At 39.0% G+C, this 19,930-nt stretch overlaps 1 protein-coding gene across 2 annotated transcripts in view; it reads right to left on the reverse strand.

The window, feature by feature from the left end:
- The window catches only part of PDK3 (pyruvate dehydrogenase kinase 3), a 63,822-nt gene extending 43,893 nt beyond the window's left edge, over nucleotides 1–19,929 (reverse strand). The window contains exon 1 of one of the 2 annotated variants that reach the window (XM_011382453.2): nucleotides 19,654–19,929. In XM_011382453.2, coding sequence (XP_011380755.1) covers nucleotides 19,654–19,759 — 106 coding nt within the window. In that variant the 5' untranslated portion in view covers nucleotides 19,760–19,929. The remainder of the gene's footprint in view (nucleotides 1–19,653) is intronic. The other variant, XM_011382455.2, reaches the window with a different exon arrangement.
- Nucleotide 19,930: the final 1 nt, after the last annotated feature.

Consider the following 19,930-nt stretch of genomic DNA (forward strand, 5'->3'; position numbering starts at 1 on the left):
ACAGAGTGGATAAAGAAGAGGATCGAACCACCGATATAGAGGATGGGGAAGCCAAGGACACCCAATCAGAACGGCAAGAAAAAAGAAGCTAAAATTAAATGTAAAAATATCCATGTCACAGGGGCACCTGAAGGAGAACAAGAAGTTGAAGAGCTATCTGAAGAAATAATGATGGAAAACTTCTCTAACCTGGTGAAGGAAATAGACATAAATCCCAGGAAGCTCAGAGTCCCTAAAAAGAGGAACTCGAAGAGGCCCACACCAAGACACATCATAATTAAAATGCCAAAGGTTAAATACAAAGAGAGAATCTTAAAAGCAGTAAATAAAGCAGTTGGTTATCTAAAAGAGAGCAACCATAAAACTGGCAGCTGATTTCTCAAAAGAAACTATGCAGGACAGAAGGGCTGGCACGAAATAATCAACGTGATTAAAACCCAAGATCTACAACCAAGAATACTTTATCCAGCAAAGCTATCATTTAGAGTTGAAGAACATAAAGAGCTTCCCAGACAAAAATAAGCTAAAGGAATTTATTGACACCAAGCCAGTATTACAGGAAATGTTGGAGGGACTTCTTTAAGAAGAAAAATCATGTATCAAAAACATGAATAAAGAATGGTAACAACTACATTCCTATCAACCAGTACCTCAAGTGGAAAAGAATGAAGTGCTCCAATCAAACGATAGAGTGGCTGAATGGATAAGAAAACAAGACCCCTACATATGCTGCCTATGAGAGACTCACCTCAGATTGAAAGACACACAGACTAAAAGAGGATGGAAAAAGATATTGCTTTGACGGACCTAGAGGGTATTGTGCTGAATGAAATAAATCAGATGCAGAAAGACAAATATTGCATGATTCCACATACACGTGGAATCTAAAGAAAATAAACAACAAAAACAGAAATAAAATAGATACAGAGAATATTTTGGGGGCTACTAGATGGGAGGGGAGTTGGGGAGATGGCAAAAAAGGGCAAAGGGATTAAGAAGTACAAATGGATAGTTACAAAATAGACATGGAAATATAAAGTGTAGCATAAGGAAAATAGTTATCAATGTTGTAATAAATATGTAAGGGGAAGAGGGGTACTAGATTTAGTGGGGTGACCACTTTGCGAGTTATATAGATCTCTAATCATTATGCTGTACTACTGAAACTAATATATTACTATATGCCAACTATAATTTTAAAAAACTCATTGAATTGTACAATGTAAATACGAGCAACTAATTATCTAATATATTTCAATAAAGCAGGAAAAAAAAACAGACACATAGATCGATGGAACAGAATAGAGAACCTAGAAATAAATCCACACCTATATGGTCATTTACTCTATGACAGAAGAGGCAAGAATATACGATGGGGTAAAAGACAGTCTATTCAATAAATAGTGTCGGGAAAACTGGACAGACACATGTAAAAAAATGAAACTAGACCACTTTCTTATACCATATACAAGAATAAACTCAAAATGGATTAAAGACTTAAATGTAAGACCTGAAATCATAAAACTCCTAGGAAAAAAACATAGTCAGTAAACTCTCTGACATTGCTGTTAGTAATATTTTTCTTCTGATATATCTCCTTCCTTAGGCAAGAGAAACAGAAGAAATGATAAACAAGTGGGACTACATCAAACTAAAAAGTTTTTGCACAGCAAAAGAAACCATCAACAAAACAAAAAAACACTCTACCAATTGGGAGAAGATATTCACCAGTGATACATCCAATAAAAGGTTAATATCCAAAATTTATAAAGAACTCATACAACTTAACACCAAAAAACCAAACAACCCAATCAAAAAATGGGCAGAGGACCTGAACAGACATTTCTCCAAAGAAGACATACAGATGACCAAGAGACATGTGAAAAGATGCTCAGCATCACTAATCATCAGAGAAATGCAAATTAAAATGACAAGATATCACCTCACACCTGTCAGAATGGCCATCATCAATTAATCAACAAAAAACAAGTGCTGTCGAAGGGAACCCTCGTGCACTGTTGGTGGGGCTGCAAATTGGTACAACCAGTACAGAAAAGAGTATAGAGGTCCCTCAAAAATTAAAAATAGAACTACCTTATGACCAGCAATTCCACTTCTGGGTATTTCTCTGAAGAAATCCAAAACACTAATTTGAAAAGATACATGCATCCCTATGTTCACTGCAGCATTATTTACAAAAGCCAAGACACAGAAGCAACCTAAGTGCCCATCAACAGACGACTGGATAAAGAAGATGTGGTATATGTATAGAGTGGAATATTATTCAGCCATAAAAAAGGAAATCTTACCATTTGCAACAACATGGATGGACCTAGAGGGTATCATGCTAAATGAAGTAAGTCACAGAAAGACAAATGCCATAAGATCACTTATATGTGGAACCTAAAGAGTGAAATGAGCAAAACACAGACAGACTCATAGATACAGAGAACAAGCGTGGTTGCCAGATGGGACTGGGGTTGGGGGGCTGGGTGAAAAAGGTGAAGGGATTAAGAAGTACAAATTGGTAGTTACAAAATAGTCATGGGTATGTGAAGTACAGCATAGGGAATATAGTCAATAATATTATAAAAATTATGTATAGTGCCAGGTGGGTATTAGACTAATTGGAGGGATCACTTCATAAATTATATAAATGTCTAACCACTATGCTGTTCACCATTCAATATTATATGTAATATTGAATGTCAACTCTAACTGAAAAAGAAAAAAAAAAAAGAATAGTGCCTATTTCATAGAGGCTGTGGAGAGGGTTAAAAAGTGTTTAACATTTAACATTAACAAGTTCTTAAAACAGCCTGAAGCCACATGTGCAAATTCAAGTAGGTCGGTACTTGCTGAGCCCTGAGACTGAACTCTTCGGGCTCAGAACACCGCCTATATGATTCCACATGATTAAAAAAGGATTAAAAAGGATTAAAGTATGTTCTGTGTCTGTACCAACCGCTTCTATTTATTTTAAAATAAAAGGCCTTGATTCTGCACTAACTAGAAAATTGAACTACTCACTCGGCACGGTCTAAGATGACCAAATTTCAGGAAGCATGGTATGCTAGCCTTCTTAGATTATCAGTCTTTTATAAACTAGTGTAGAAAGAAACTTTGTCTCTCTCTCTCTATCCCCCATGGCACTGATTAGAGTGCCTCACCTATGGTAGCTTCTCAATGATTTATCGAAAGAATAGATAATACTTTTAGAAGTTTGTGTTTTTAAAAAAGTACCTGAAAAATCTCAGGTTTTGCCTCCTACATTCTAATTTAGCTTTTGAGACAAATTCTTTGTACTCAGATACCTTAATTATACATCAGCTTAAACAGGGAGATAAGTCTTTTTTAGTTAATTAGCAAACCTAAAAATAAATATAAAATGCCTGATTTTCTTTAACTATTCGGTGGTTTTCCTCATATAAGTTGAAAGTATTTCATCCTGTGTATTAATGCTGGATACTCGGTTTAAATCAAAGGGTTCCAATAACCTTATTTTTAATAAACTTATCCCCTCTCCCCCCAAAAAAACTTTTCATTTTAATTGAATGTCCTCTCAAAAGGGTTCTGTTTTGATGTCTTCTGGCATATTGAGTTATTTTCCAGTTGTTCTTTCCAGTTACTTGACTTCATTTTCCTCCTATTTATATGGCTTTTCTATATTCCTTGATTTTGATTTTCTATTTTTATTCTGTATTTCTCTATATGCTTCACCTTACTCAAATTTATCAATTAAATTACTCCCTAGTATCAGTTCAGAAGATGACAACAAAGGAGTGGGTGAGGAGAAATTCTGACTTTAGTGAACACAAATTCTTCATTGGCTTTACACTGTATTTCTTCAGTCGTTCTTCCTCATTTGATGACCCTTTCATTCTCTTGTTTTGTTTTTCATACTTTTCCCTTTCACCGAGAAGTTTGGAGACAATTACTACATTTGCCAAAGGTATGATTTGATTTGTCTAGAAAGGTTCTGAGTAGCTTCCCGTTCATCAAGACATAGGATGTATAGACATAGAAACACAAATGACTTTTGATGTGATGCAGGGAGCTCCTTCAGTGATGGTCACCAGAAGAAAGGGGCATTTGACTAGCCTTCTGAGAACAAGAGTTCAGACTTATTATTCTTTATACCTGATGTGCATTGTGGCTTATATTTCCAGTGACTCTTTAATCCTCTTTTCGACTAATTTACAGGAAGCAGGAATAAAAACAATTATTTCTTCACTTAATGAAGTGACCTGAAAATATGCCTCATAATTAAAGCAAGAGGGCTGAGCACCTGCCCCCCCTAAAATGTAGAGTCTCCTCTCTGGGTTACTTGAAGTCTATCTTTGCCCACATCTCAGCTTTCACACACGGTAGGGGATGGTTTGGGAATGGTCGTAATGGAATCAGGGAGTGGAAAAGGGTAGCAGCAACTGGAAAACTTACCATCAAGGCATCAAAAACAAAGAGAATGATCAACTCATTCAGATAATATTGCTTTTTCTAAATACTGTCAATTAAATGTTTGAGTTTGCAATGTATTTTTACTATTATGTTAAAATGGATAAAATGCAACCAAGAAAATAACATCTTAGGGGCAGTTCTTTGATTTTTCTCCAGTCGTGGTTATAAGATTTCACTTTTTTGAAAACATTGAATTTTAGAATCATAAGTAATTAATTGTTGGGCTTACCAGAGCTAAACAATGATGAATTGAATAGTCAGTCCCTCAAAGAAACAACCTAAAGCATGAATGGAGAGCTACCAAATGATTGTGAATATTCTTCAAGATTCCCTTTTTTTTTTTTAGCTTCATTTTTAAAGTGTTTGTTTTACTTCCATGTCCAGAAGTACTATTTTACTGCCTGAGAAGTTTAACAGTGTTCCTTTGTTTGGGAAGAGTTATTCCTGAATTTAAAGAGATCAAAACAGGTAGCAGATTTGGGGTCTCCCAAAGTTGAGGCTACCCTCACTGTAGGCCGGACCTTGTTATTATTCCTAATAGTGAGCCAGAAACTTCAGAGCCAAAGAATGGAAGTTTCACATGTACCTCATTCCCTATCACATTCAATGCCCCAACAACACCCAGAAGTGACACTACTTCTTTGGGCCCAACTACTCACAGATGCGATGGGTCACAGATTCGGACAGGACACAGGAGAGATGGCCTATCTGGGACCTCAGCTGAAAAAAACTCAAAAGCTGGAAAAGTGACTAGACCATGGGGGGCTGGACGTATCTGAAGACTCCCTAACTCACGAGTCTGACCCAACAGGCACTGCCTATTGGACCACTGCCGGATGGCCTCTCCATGGGTTTCCTCACAGCATGGTGGCCTTGGGCTAGTGGGATTCTTCCATGGGTTTGGTAAACAAGGTGGAAGCTGCATGGCCTTTTATGACCCAGCCTCAGAAGTCACACAGCTAGCCCCCTTCTGACATACTTAACAGATCAAAGCAGCCACAGCCTGCCCAGACTCCAGGGAAGGAGATCAGACTCAATCCTCTTGATGGAGGGCTGGCAAGGGCACATCGTAGAAAAGTATCATCATGACCGTCTTTGGAAAACGACATCTGCCCTAAGACGTTCATGAGGAGGAATAGAAGATGATTTGTTTCTCGAATTATATTTTAAAGCTTTCTTCTATTGCCTGAATTTGCTTTCCTCTGGGGTCATTTTTGGCCACTAACTTACCTTAGTTTCTCTCTTTCACAAGTGGGCTTCCCTTGGATGTCTGGTGAGCCTTGCTTGTTCAGCCATGTTTGAGAGCGGGGCAGCCTAAAGACTAAGTGAGCACCCAAAACACCAGATCACATAAGACTTCTGAGTGAGGGTCCTAACACCACACCAGCTTTCCTAATTCTCCTTAAATAGTTCATTCAGGGTCTCTGGAGAACACCCTCTTTATCCTTTACTTTGCCTAGGGGTAACTGTGTGCCTAATAATCTTTAGATGGTCAGGGTAGAGGGTGACCCTTCTGTTTGCGGACTTCCAATTCATTCTCCAGTTTTCGCCCAGCCAGCCCTACCTGTCACTCCCATCCTCTACCCCTGGTACTGCGTAACTGAGGTGGGAGGCTCTGCTATACCTAGCTCTGCAGCCTCCTTGGCCACAGTGCCTTCTGTGTATGTTCTAGACCTGAGCTGTCCAGTACAGGAGCCTTCAGCAATTAAGGGAAATTTGAATATTCAATTTTATTATGCTGTCGATGATAAATTCCCCAAGTGTGATAACTGAGTCACAGTTATTCGGAGACTACTCTTATGCTTAGGATATACATAAGTATCTAGGGGTAGTCATGCTGTCTGCAACATACTCTAAAATGGTTCAGCCAAAAAATCATGTATAGAAAAGGAGGGAGGGTGGGAGGGAGATAGTAACAGGGATGGACTGGGTGAGGAGGAGATAAAATACAAATACAGTAAGTCCTCACTTAATATCATCAACAGGTTCTGCAACTTGAACCAAAATAATGAATAATGAAACCAGTTTTACCACAAGCAAATTGATATAAACACAAGTTAGGTTCCTATGGCATCTCATCAACATTACAGTGACACATTATTCGAGGACCTGCTGTACGGCGAAGTAACTGGTGAATCTAGGTGCTAGGCATGAATATTAACTATACTGTTCTTACAACTTTTCCCAGGGTCAGAAAATTTTCCAAATAAAAGGTTTAGGAGGTACATTGTAAATGACCTAAATATTCAGTAATAAGGGAATAGTAAAATAAATTACAATATTGCACATTTACATGGGGAAACATGCAGTCATTGAAGAATCTTTTTAAAGGAAAAAAAAAAAAAAGGTTTCCCTATAACAAGAGCCAGTCTGTTATGTAAAAAACACACACACAAAAAAACAAACCTACTAGAGCCATTCTATTCTTAAAAAAAAAAAAAAAAGTGGGGTCTGAAGCCCATGGTACATACCTTCATGTAATGATTTTTGCTGCTCTTATAGGAAAAGAGGTTACAGGGTGAATGTGGTGGGGTCCCTAATAGTGGTAATACAAGGGTTATGGGTCCCTCCCTGGAGAACATGTGTGTCTGTGCTGAGGAAAAGCAAGTCATGTCCACTAGCAGCACCTTGATCCTCTCTCTTTAGAGATCCTATTTGTTTACTCTTTTGAAATAGTATGTCCATGAACGGAATAGTGAGAAATCTGCCCCTCTGTATGTCAGAAAAGGCCAAAGCAAGTTGTAAATGGATTTCATCGTGGGCTGACAGTTTGTGCCCTCCACTTGGGCAACTCCTCCGCCACAGCCCCCAGTCACCGAGTTCTATATCCTGTGGGTCCCAGGATTTCTCAGAAAATGGAAGAGTCCATTATTAGCACAACGCCTGGCCCACTGTAAGTGTTTAATATTTCTTGATTAGAACCGAAAGTTAAAATACCTAGTAAGTTTCAGTATAAACTTACTATAGTAAAACTCAGTGGTTCAAACTAACATTTGCTGGTAATGGTAAGTTCCTCTTACAAACAGATCTTTGAAATCTTTAGAGGTAGGGGAAAGGTAGACAGGAAAGTGATAATAAAGTGGCAGTAACTGTCAATACAGTGTGCTGGGCCAGAGAATGGAGAAAACAGCATGAACGTGTTCAGAACTGATTATGACAAATAGAGCTTTGACCGGCGAGAGAGCATGTGAGTAACAATCACAGCCAAAGCCACCACACTGATCCATATCAACCTAATTCCAGAGAGGGGTTTAGGATTTAGTCCTAATGGTGGATTGGTGAATTATAGGATATCTTGTTGTCATGGAAGCAGGAATAGTTAAGTAAAGGTCACATCGTACTCATCTTTGAGTTAATTGAGGCAAAATGTTAAGTTAACCATTACAGTGAACGAAAAGGATCCAAAGTCAGTCAGGCTCAAAGCACAAATGAGCCGAAAGGGCTATGTTTCTTGGGAAATGATCGGTTTATATAGCTGGGACCTTCAGCCAACAAACTTTAAGATAATTAACATTTGAGGTTAAGAGCTCCCTATACGGTTTTTATTCTTAGCAGGAAGCTGATTTCATCCAGGAAATGCTGTGTCACTAATTTCCCATCATAAAAGCATAGCCAACAATTACTGAGCACCTACCATGTTCCATGCATTGTGCTGCACGTTCTCGCTTCCATCCGTGTAACAAGCCTATGATCAGATACTATCATTTCCATTTTGTAGATAAGGACACTGAATGTAGTAGGATTAAGTGATTAGCTCAAGCTCCCACTGGTGGTAGGCAGCAGAAATCAAGACTTAAGTACAAGTCTACACAGACTGCTTCTCATATTCTCAGGGACAATAGGCATTACTAATGAGTGGTGGGGGCTCTCAGAATAAGAATGCTTTCGGTGCAAATAAATAAGTAGGTATCAGTCTGACAGCTCAGAAATGATAAGACTGGATGACCTTTAGATTATGCAATTTCTTGATTCCCTAACAGAACAAATTTAGTCAAAACCTCAACATTACAAATACGCCGTTTGCCAGAAAGAATTGCATTGGGGCGATGGTATATTATGTTGAAAGAAATGGTATATTATAGTGAATGAAAACACATAGATTTAAAAGCTCAATCTACCTGAATTTTAATTGTGGTTTTGCCCCAACTTTACTCAGGCAAGATACTTAAACCATCTAAGCTTTAGTGTCTTTAATCAAAGAAATGGAAACATCTACCTCACCTGGATGTTATGAAAATTATCGCTACATCTGCCCACTATTGTGTCTGTTAGAGAGTGGTACACAAAGGTAAGCTGCCTTTGCCTCCTAAAAAGAATAATTTCCTGTTTCCTTTGGAAGGGGAGGCCGAGATGTTATACCAACAACTAGCCGTTGGTCTAGGCAGTCTCTTCGTTACTCAGGGCTTCTGCTTTCCCACGTGTGCAACCGGGGAGGATAGACAGATGATATTTAAGTTCAAGCTCCCACTGAATGGATTGAAAAGAAGATTCTGGTTTGTGTCTCTACATTTTACAGTTATTTATATTACACCAACTTTGCCTAATAATGTACATCCTGGAACAACTCTGGAGAGCACTTCTCAGAGTAAGCAGCCCAGGAAAGGAGCTAGAAATCAAGAAAAAGAGTACGTACACACATTTACGTCTGCTCTTCTGTTTGTATTCTCCATCCAGAAAAGCCTCCAAGGACACTTTGGATAAAGGACGATTCAGTTAACACCTCACACTTTCCCATAAAGCCACCCCTACTACACGAACCTCCAAGGGAGAGGTAGGGACAGCAGGAAAAGCATGCCGCAAACTCACAGGATTCAGAAAATGTGGTATATAGCTCTTTGTTCATAGCTCTCAGGCTTGGGCAAAAATTTTTACCAGATCTAACATAATTCGTAACTCTGGAAGCACATTACAATCACCTGGGTAATTCAAAATACCACGCCTAGACCCTACCCCCAGAAATTGATTTAATTGGCTTGTGTGGGGGGCAGGTGTCACTAGTTTTCATTGCTCCCCAGATGATTCTCGTGAGCAGCGAGGACTGAGAACAACTGACTAGCATCTAATCACAAAAAAGTCAACGAGGGAACAAAATCAAAGAACCCCTCAGGGCCTCAAAGAGTGGCTGTGAAACATCCTAAGCTTCTCTATTTACCCATCCTTTTTTAGTCTCTATTCTCAGGTTTGAGTTTTGTTTCAGCCTCTTAGGAAAGCGACCCAGGAACATCTTCATAGTCTTGAGACTTTTCAGCACTATCGACTATCTTCTTTCTCTTCCTTTCAGACAATCCTAAAAACCACTGATCACATTCACGTAGGAAATGGCTGTACTTCGAGATGTGGTGATTCTTGACAAGCTGTGACAGTGCACTTGTCGATCCTTTCTTCTAGTGTGTTTTGTTCCCATACTACACCCAAACTTTACCTGCTTTCTCAGCTGCGGATAAAACCCTGAGTATGCTCAGGTCTATGAAAATGTAACAATTTGTTGGGAAAAGGGATGGTATGTGACCAATTTCAAAGGGCCCTACTGTATTCTGGCCAAAAACACATGGGAAAATATTTAACTTCATGTTTTGGGAAAATGCTAGAGAGAAACTTAGTATTTTGTTCCCAACAATGAAACTACTATATACTGACCTTCATGCCCCAGTAAGAAAGAAAGCGACCCTGGTCCAGCTCAAATGGTCAAGCGGAATCATAAGTCTAAGATTGAAAATAAAATCATGACTGCTTGGATAATGCTTAGGGAAATAATCTACCACTGAGTTAGAACCCCAAATATTCAATTAGAGGAAATATAAATATCGATGCACGTAAAGGTAATAGTTGGCTATAATTTTGGCGTCATTCATTATGGCAGAAAGTATAATCTCAATAAACATGACCCGCTGCCCAGGAACAGGGTGTTCCTTAGGGGATATGAAGGACACAATCAAACCAAGCTCTGCCACAAGGCCAAGTATGGAGGTGAACTGCCTCCACCCTGCCATAAAAGCAAAAGAGGCTAACTGAAGATGCTTCCAGGCTGGTTTCAATCAACACCTCGTAACCCATTCACGATCCCGAGCACATTTTCTATAAGTTAACTAATTTATCAAGAAGAATAAGTGGTCAAGAACAAGAATTTCTAAAAACCTAAGATAATGAAGAACTGACCTCGCCAGATTTTAACACTAATTACAAGATAAAAGTTAGCATATAATATTTAGCTCAAATCAGAAAAGTTGTCCTTATTGAATAGAATCCATAAATACAGTCTGTGAACTTAGGTGATAAACAACAGAAAGATTTAAGGTATTAATAACTGCTGCTGTGCAACTGGATAGCAGAACAGGGCGAAAGTGAGTTAGCTCCAAAAGTCCCATCAGAAATGGCAATAAATTCGAGGGATTTAGTAACAATTTATAAATGTTATAGGTGATAAATCTGACCATGATTAAAGCACTGCGAAAGACTGAGTGTATTTATTTAGTGCACTCAGATTGTGCACTAAATAAAAACGAAACCAACATTCAATATTAGCACATAAATATAAGGGCAAAAGTTGGAAGGCTATCACAAAAAAAATAGATGGAAGAATGATGGGTGATATTCTTTGCAAATGCCTTTAATTGTATACTATCATAACTACTTTACCAGAGAAGGGAACACAGTGGAAATAATATCGCACAGCACAATAGCTTACTATGTGCCACAGAGACACAAGGAATTCATGATACAAACGATGAAAACTCCTGGTTACAGTTACTAAAGGTCAAGGGCGCTTTACGCACAACAAAATGCAGAGAATAAACGCAATGTGGGGAAAAAAAATACAACTGTTAGCTTCTATGTTACCCATTATACAATTAAAAATCCTAAAACCTCATTTTGGCAGGGCTGTGGAGAAACTGGTACACTTAAAACTTTAGAGACGGCCCTGTAGATTAAAGCTATAAAATTCCTCAGCCCTTTCACATGGTAATTCCACCCTATAGGTAAACTGCTGATTACCTGGAAGTCTTAGCTACCCTAAAAGTCACACTCCAGTTTACTGTTACAGGCTTTATCATTTAAATGCAAATTAAGAGCAAACATTTCACAGCTTCTCTAACAGGGAACCTAATTAACTTAGACTAAGGGGTCTAAAAAGTTTCTGTAAAGGGCCAGATGGTAAACATTTTTGGCTTTGTGGGCCAAACCTTGTGTGGCAGCTACGCAACTCTGCTGTTGAGGAGAAAAACAAGTCAAAGACAATATGTAACAAATGGGCATGGCCGTGTTGCAATAAAACTTTACTTACAAAAACAGGTGTTTTCAAAACCCATAGTGTACCAAAGAGTGAACTCTAAGGTAAATTATGGATTTGTGGGTGATAATGACTGGCCAATGTGGGTTCATCAACTGTAACAAATGTCCCAAGCTGGTGCAGGTTGTCAATAGTGGGGGAGGCTGTATTTGTGTGGGAGTTCCCTCTACTTTCTGGCCAATTTTGCTGTGAACCTAAGACTACTCTTTAAAGTCTATCAATTAAAACAAAACTAAACCCATGGCTGGCCCTCGGGCTATAGTTGCACAACCTATCTTAGACTACAGTATTCCTAAAACAGAAGGATTTGCCCAACTCTGAAATCAGATTATTATGGAAGTAAAATAAATGAAAGCAAAAAAAAAAAAAAAAAAAAGGAAAGTGGTGATATTTTGTGATTTCATTCAGTAATAAAAACAAGGCTTCCTAAATTGACAACAGTCTGATCAATTCTCCAATGCTTAACAGGAAGAAACGCAATCATCACTAGGGTCAGTAAGTGGGGCCATCTCTCTCCTTCAAAACACACACACACACACACACACACACACACACACACACACACACACACACACACACACACACACACACCAGCAAAGACGTTGGAACAAAGCCAGAGCTATGCCTCTAGCTCTCAGAGCCTGATAAATCAGGTTATGTTGAAATCTAGCCCTATCAGATCGTTAAGGCCCAAAAGGCCAATTCTTTCTCTCAATTTTAAATACCGATCAAGATGCATTAAGCCACCTTAGATATCTCTATCCTAAATGAAACTGTTCTCTTCCCCTTTAATTCAGAATAGTTGGCTTCTATCTCCAGATGGTTTAGTATAATTTTGGGCAACTCCTCACAGGAAAAAAAAAACATTACTGCTTACAGAAAAGGTGTGTCATGTACGTATATGTAAACGTACAAAACAAACACACGTGGAAACAGAATGCAATTGTTTTTCCCTTTTCCTAACACAATTAAAAAAAAAAAAAAACTTTTCATCTTCTCCAGAAACAAAATCACTGCTCTCCCCAGGCTTCAAGGAGCATAATAACTTAAAAACCAAAGACTTTTCGAAGAGCAGTCATTTGGAAGCAAAGTCGACCTCTCAGTGGGTGTTAGAATCTTAAAATACTTTCTAAAGGAAAACAGAGGCGGCTGGGCCCTTAAACCTCAAGAATAGTAAACGCAGAGAAACTGGCTGCTGTCTTCTAATAGCCAAAGGCTCCGAGGTTCACAGAACCAGTGTGATCTTGGGAGACATCTTTTCTGTGAAAAGAAAGGCAGAGTTGCCAGACAACCTGCTTTCTGCTGCTTTTATTTGGGAGATGCTATATTTAAAAGTGGGGACATTACAGAAGTTTAAACTTATATAAGAACGGACACAATGAAAGTGACATAATGTTTAATAACCTTTATATGAAATCAGTAATCACCATTTATGGAACACCCACTCTGCGCAGAGAGCAGACAGCTAAGGAGGCTGTGAGAGGTGACAAAGAAGAGGCGAGGGCCCACTCTCCTCAAAGAGACAGTGTAGAATACAGTAACAGAAACCAGGAGCAAATGTCTTTAATACAAGTACAGCTATGCAAAGGACAAGTGCAAAGGAACGAGGAAATAAAATAGGAAGTCTGCAGAGAGGGGATAAAAGTGATTAATGAAGGAATCAGAAGTGGACAGGGTAAAAATGAATGATGAAAAGCATGTCCGAATGAAAATGTGAATCATTTTCAATGAACTCATTCAAGATTCAGAAGATTCTATCTTTAACTCGTCATAACGGTCCAAGTTCTCCTTTTCTCATATCACTGAGAACTTTTAATTCATAACTATATAATAGAAAGACAGACCTCAAGCTTTTGCAAATATAACAACGAACTACCATAACATTAAATGCCATTCAAAGAAAAGAATTTGGTCTTCATATCCTGACAGTGACAGGTTCATAGGGGAAAAAAGGAGAAGTTATATTGAGAAATAAAATCAATAAATGTTTATTCTGACCATTAAAATGTGATGTCCCTATTACTTCTAATAAAGATTATATACTATCTGAAGCCTCACTGTCCAATAGAATATGTGAGCCACATACATAATTTTAAATTTCCTAGCAGACACATTAACATAAAAAGAAACAGGTGAATTTTTTTTTAATATTTTATTGAATCCAACATATCCAAAAAATTATCATTTTAACATAGAACCAATACAAAAATATACTGAGATATTTTACTATTTTCATATTAGTCTATGAGACTCAGTATCTTATATCTCCATTCAAAGCTAAATTTGTATGAGAAATAATTGATCTATAATTTGATTTCATCAAATTTATAGTTAAGGTAGATTCGCATCTCCAAATTGTTCCAAATATACTTAAAAGTTTTCCAATTAACTTAATCAAGCATATTTTAAATTAAAATTAAATCAATTCAGTTTCTCAGTCACACTAGCCACATTTCAAGTGCTCAATAGGCTCAAGTGACTAGAGGTGACTCTACCAAACAATGAGGGCCTAAAGAAAAAAAGAAATAATTATAAAGACAATCACTGGAACCAAAAATTCAAAGCCGATTATTAAAAGAAAAATAATAAAGAAAATAAGATATACAATATAGCAGAAAATTAAGGTACTAAAAACAAAAAGCAAAATAAAAATATAGCTGTTTATCATTACAGATGACTGATGTCATATCGATAAATATAATTGGTTAAACTTAACCACATAAAAGAAAAAGTTCGACTTACAAAGCAAACCCAACTTTATACTATATTTCAAGGCAATATTTAAAACAAAGTAATTCAGAAAGCCTGCAAATAAAAGGATGGCAATGCTTTACCAGAAAATGTGAACAAGAGGAAAATAGGGATCTAGATCTCAATGTCAAATAAGGTTGAATCCAGGCCAAAAAAGCATTAAACTATTAAAAGGACAGCACTCTATCACTAAAGGGTACAGCTCACAATGAGGACCTGACAGTTAACAACATCTAAGCAGCAAACATAACATTAACGGGCATAAAGCAAGAACCATAGGCCATATATGGAGAAACAGAATCATATTATTAGGAGACTTTAACTGCTCTCCAGACGTGACAGATCAAGTGGACTTTAAAAAAGTAAAAGTAGAGAAAACGTAACATAATTAATATGGTAGATCTAATATATCGAACTCTGCAACCTGAGAAGAGAGCACAACCTTCTTTTTGCTGCCAAAAGAACAGTCACAGGAAATGATCACATACTGAACTACAAAGTAAACATCAATAAATTAATTATTCTGATAGCATTCTCTGATCACAATGCAACAGAACATAAAGAAAATTAGAGCTACAAAATTGTAGCCGTAAATAATGAAATAAAAAATTAATTAAAAATACTGAAATAAGCAACAAAGCAGAAAAGAAAGTATTCTAGCCAAAAAAAAAAAAATAACAAAATAACAAAATAAACCCAAGGAGATTAGGAGGACTTAATAAAGTCAAAGTAGACATTACTGAACTAGAAAACACGTCATGAAAGTAATAAACGAGTCCAATCACATAAGCCACCATGTAATCTAATCAAGAAAGGGGGGAGGAGAGAACAATATAAAAGAAATAAAGGAGGAAACAGCCACAGAGAAAATTAAGACTGATAAAAGACTATTATCTCAGCTATGCAAGTTGACTTAAAACCTCAATGACTAGGATAATTTCCTAGAGAAATATATCACAATGGGCTCTAAAAGAAACAGAAAATCTATACAGATCAATACCACAGAATAAAGTTGTCAAAGAACAATTGTCCCCAAAAAACACTTTGTTTAAAAGGTTTTATAGGGGGATTCTAACAAATCTTTAAAGAATAGGTAATTCAAAAGATAAATTGGTCTTAGAAAATAATGTTTTCTGAAACAAGCATGACATTGATAAGAAAACCTAACAGACTGCTCATACACACAACATCTGCAGACAAACAGCATGTGGACAGCAATATAATGAACCCAGGAGTTCATCACACTATTTTTTCTACTTCTGTATATGCTTAAAATTTTCCACAATAAAGAGCTAACCTAAACAAATGTTTACTCAAGGAAAACAATGCTGTCTAGATATCATTTTTCACTCATCCAAAGTTTGACAACAATATGGCGAAAGTGTCGGAAAACAGACACTCTCAAACTTCTAGTGAAAGGATAAACAGAGGACCTCTGTGGAAACCAAGTTGACAGTGTTTATTAAAATTTCAAGTGCACATGCCCTTTGATGTAGTAATCCCTTGTTTAGGAATTTGTCCTATATATACACTCATACATGCATGAAATGCACACAGTAATTCACTGCAGCACTGGTTGCCATAGCAAAGATTTGAAACAACCTACTAGCCCTCAACAGGGAATTGGCTAATAAATTATATAGCACACTCATGTAAACAAATTTCAGAAGCCATAAAAAAGAAAAAAGTTCTTCAGATACAGATATGGAAAGCTCTCTAAGGTATTAAGTTTAAAAAGCAAGGTCCACACAAAAGTATAAGCAGCTGCTGTTGATGCAGAAACAGGGAGAGTAAGTGGGACAAAAGTGAGAAGCTGACTTTTCTGTCCTTTTGTACCTTCTGAATTTGGAAGCACGTGGCTATAATCTCAGACCAAAAAGAAAATCTCCTTTTAAAAAAGCTCATCCTTTAGAAGGCACTATTGCCATTATAAACTCATAATCCATTTAGACCACTTGCTATTCTTGCTGTGCTTTGCAGTGTGTAAGGCCATATTTCAAGTAAGATTGAGTTCAAGAAACTTTTATTATTTAAAGGGCACAGAGAAAAAAGGCACATGGATGAAAGGGGGACAGTACTCTAGATCCAGAAGATCATCTCATTAGTGGTTTTCAATCCTGGTTATGCTTTAGAAACACCTGGGGACCTTCTAAAAATACCAGTATCCTGCACCCCACCCTCAGACCATTTATATTAAAAGTTGGGGTGATGGGGTCCAGGTATGCAAACCACTGATGTAAATGCTTTTCAGCAGTGGTCCTCAACACAGGCTGATTTTGCTCCCCCAGGGGACATGGTGATGTCACAACTGGAGGGGTGGGCGGTGCTACTGGCATCTAGTGGGTACAGGCCAGGGATGCTGCTTTAGTAAAACTCCCACAATGCACAGGACAGCGCCCCCACAACAATGACCTGTCCCAAAATGTCAAGAGTGCTGAGACTGAGAAATTCTTCTTTAAAATAAAATCACTGCTTCTGAAGTAACAACCAGCTTTAGTCTTCACTCTTAAACAGGAAAGATACACTAGTATACCAAAGCTATTTCTGTGGCCATAGAAACGATACATTTGTTTGATGTGGTTCTAACAAATACTGAAGCATAAAATTCCACATATGCCCTTTCTCTGCTCCCTGTCCAGTTAGTTACTCAAGTCAAAAATTTATGTCTCATTTGTAAAGTAGCCATGGAGAAAGTCATAAAATTCACCAAGTGGCAGCCTGGGGGTCAACATGGCCCATGCATCTATTTTGTTTGAGCCACAGGCCTTTTAAAATATATCGAATTGGTGCCAATCAGCTACCCCTTCTGGAGCCAGCATATACCTGGGAGTATGCCACGGTCCCCATCTGGTCCTTTAAGCATCTGAGGTGCCTCCCGCCCCGCTGCAGTTTTCTCCAATCATACATGGGCAGAAATCCTCTTTATTCTTCTTCCCCCTCACCTTAAAAATATCCCCACACCCATTCTCAAACTTCCACATCACTTCTCAAAATGGAACTTCTATCAAGAGCTAGAAGAACTAAGAGAAAGGTACTAGTTGAGATGGCCTTTGTGAGACAACTCTTTTCTTCTAGTTGTCATTAAAGATAAACCGTCTGCCACCTGATTCATCTCTGAGTATTACAAACTAGACTTTTAGTTTCTAACAAATTCCACTACAATTATATATGGCTCTTCTGTGAGCTTCCTTATAAGGAAAAGATTTCAATTATTAGGCTTCTTCCGTGATCCTTGATTAGTGTATCCCTCCAACCTCCCAAAACAGGCCAGAAGACTTTTATGGGAAATATCTAGCAAAAGATTTGGTAATTTTTTTTTCAAAAGCTCATCTCTTTTCCTTTGAAATTGCAATGACAGACTTTTGGAGTTGTGCTTTAGGGATTACCTGATATAATCCACATATTTTATTAATGAGGAGAGTGACCCCTAGTGAGGTTAGTCACTTAGCCAAGGCCACACTCTTGAGTTAGTGGCAGAGCAAGAATTAGAACAGTTGTTTCCAGATACTGGTCCCATGGGTCTTCCATGATAACACTATCCCCCACTGTGGTTTTCCTACTCAAATAACATCCTTGTCGAGACACCTATTAACATGGGTATATGCTAGCTGCTATAGAAATAAATCAAGCGAAACCTCGCCAAGCTGTTAGAGCTCTCGCTTCAACTTTGAGGGTGGGAGGGAGGAGTTCGAAGTTTCTGGGTTCCTTTTGTTCCTTTTATTGTGACTTAACCTGACTCAGTTTACCCTAATGAAAGGTTGATACCTTCAGAATCCTCTCTAAACCATAAATTAGAGATGGCAAACGCACTATTTATAGATACCATGACATTTTCTTTCTAAACTCCGAAGTCAGGAGCTACCTTAAACCTTTAAAATTCCCACAAGTGGCCAGAGATAGTAAACAGAAAGCTTTGGATAGTGAAGTTTAAGATGCAAAGATCACCACCTCATTGAACTTTGACTTTCCTTATCATCCTCTGGCAAACTGGTTTCTTAAAATTTAATTTGTTCTCAACTTTAACCTACTCTCTCCCTATCCCAACTTAGATATGGACAACATCACATTTTGCATGTCAGTCTTCCCCAGGTGTTTGTTCTCCCTACTCCGCAGTTTAGTTTTCATGCCCATCGGACACCATACCTTGACATTTACATAAAATTCACTGAATGAACAGATGTGAATAATGGATTATTTTCCCTTGAGACCTTAGAACATCTTTGTTGCTCCATTTTATTTGTCTTCAAGGATGCTGAGTTCCATTGTGGTATCTGGGTGAGCATTTTTGGTTTCTTTCAGGTGTTTCACAACCAGCTCCCTCGCGTTCAGCAATTAGGAGTACTCGCTCAGCGGTTGGAAAGGCACTACTCTGGGGAAACACGATCCAATTAACATAAGGTGGTGGAATCTATTCCCATCTCAGCTAGGCCTCAGGTAGGCTGGGGGTCGGGTACGCCGCGCTCCCACCTCAATCCGTGGAAGCTGCCTATCAGCCCACCTGATGCGGGAGAAGGTGGGTGGGACACCAACGGAGAGGCGCGACAGAAGGTGCTGGCACAGAGGCCGGGATTGTATCGGATCGGCTCTGACGCTAGGAGCCCACACGTCCGCTCTTCCCTAGCATCTAAGGTGTTTGAAGCCCAGGCCTCTAATTGCTTTAACATAACACTGAGACAACAATAGTTCGAGTCCTGCCACCCCTGGCCACACGCTGAGTACCTAAGAGCAGAAAAGGAACAAAATACCATTGCATAATGTATTCGACCTCAAGGTGTTTCTAAACAGCTCTTACACAACCAAAAATGAAAAGAACCTAAAAATTAAAATGTTAAAAAAAACCATCCACATTCTGCTGGGAAGTTTTAAGGGCGGTTAGGTCTGTTGTCAAGTAGATTTGAAGCTTTGGGGAGTCCCGCCGGGGATAAGGGTTCTGTGTCTCGGAGTAGGCCCCCGGCTGGTGTGCGGGTGCCAGGCCTGGTCCCAGTGTACCCTGAAATCAGAGCCCCCGAGAGAGCCCCCGGACATCCCGGAGCCCCGCCCGCGATTCCCACGACTTTGCCGTGGCTGCGGAGACAGTGGCAGCGGGCCCGGAAGGCAGCAGCCAGCGGGGCCATGGGGACCGTAGCTACCATGGGGACCCACCGTCCCGCACTCACCAAAGTCCAAGAACTGCTTGATGGAAAGCGGCGATGGCGAGAAGCGCGAGTAGCGCTCGATCTGCTTAGGCACCGGCTGCTTCAGCAGCCACCGGAACAGCCGCATCCTCGCCGGGCAGTGCACAGACCAGCCGAGACGCTCAGGCGGCCGCAGGGGCCAGTGCAGCCGAGCAGCGGAGATTCGGCACGTTCGCCAAGCGCGCACCCCGGCCTCCGCCTCGGCCTAGGCGCCGCGGGTGCAGCCGCCGCAGCAGCAAAAGCAGCAGCACTAGCTCCC

This window comes from Pteropus vampyrus, unplaced genomic scaffold (genome assembly GCF_000151845.1).
Source record: "Pteropus vampyrus isolate Shadow unplaced genomic scaffold, Pvam_2.0 Scaffold476, whole genome shotgun sequence".
In the NCBI taxonomy this organism is placed as follows: Eukaryota; Metazoa; Chordata; class Mammalia; order Chiroptera; family Pteropodidae; genus Pteropus; species Pteropus vampyrus.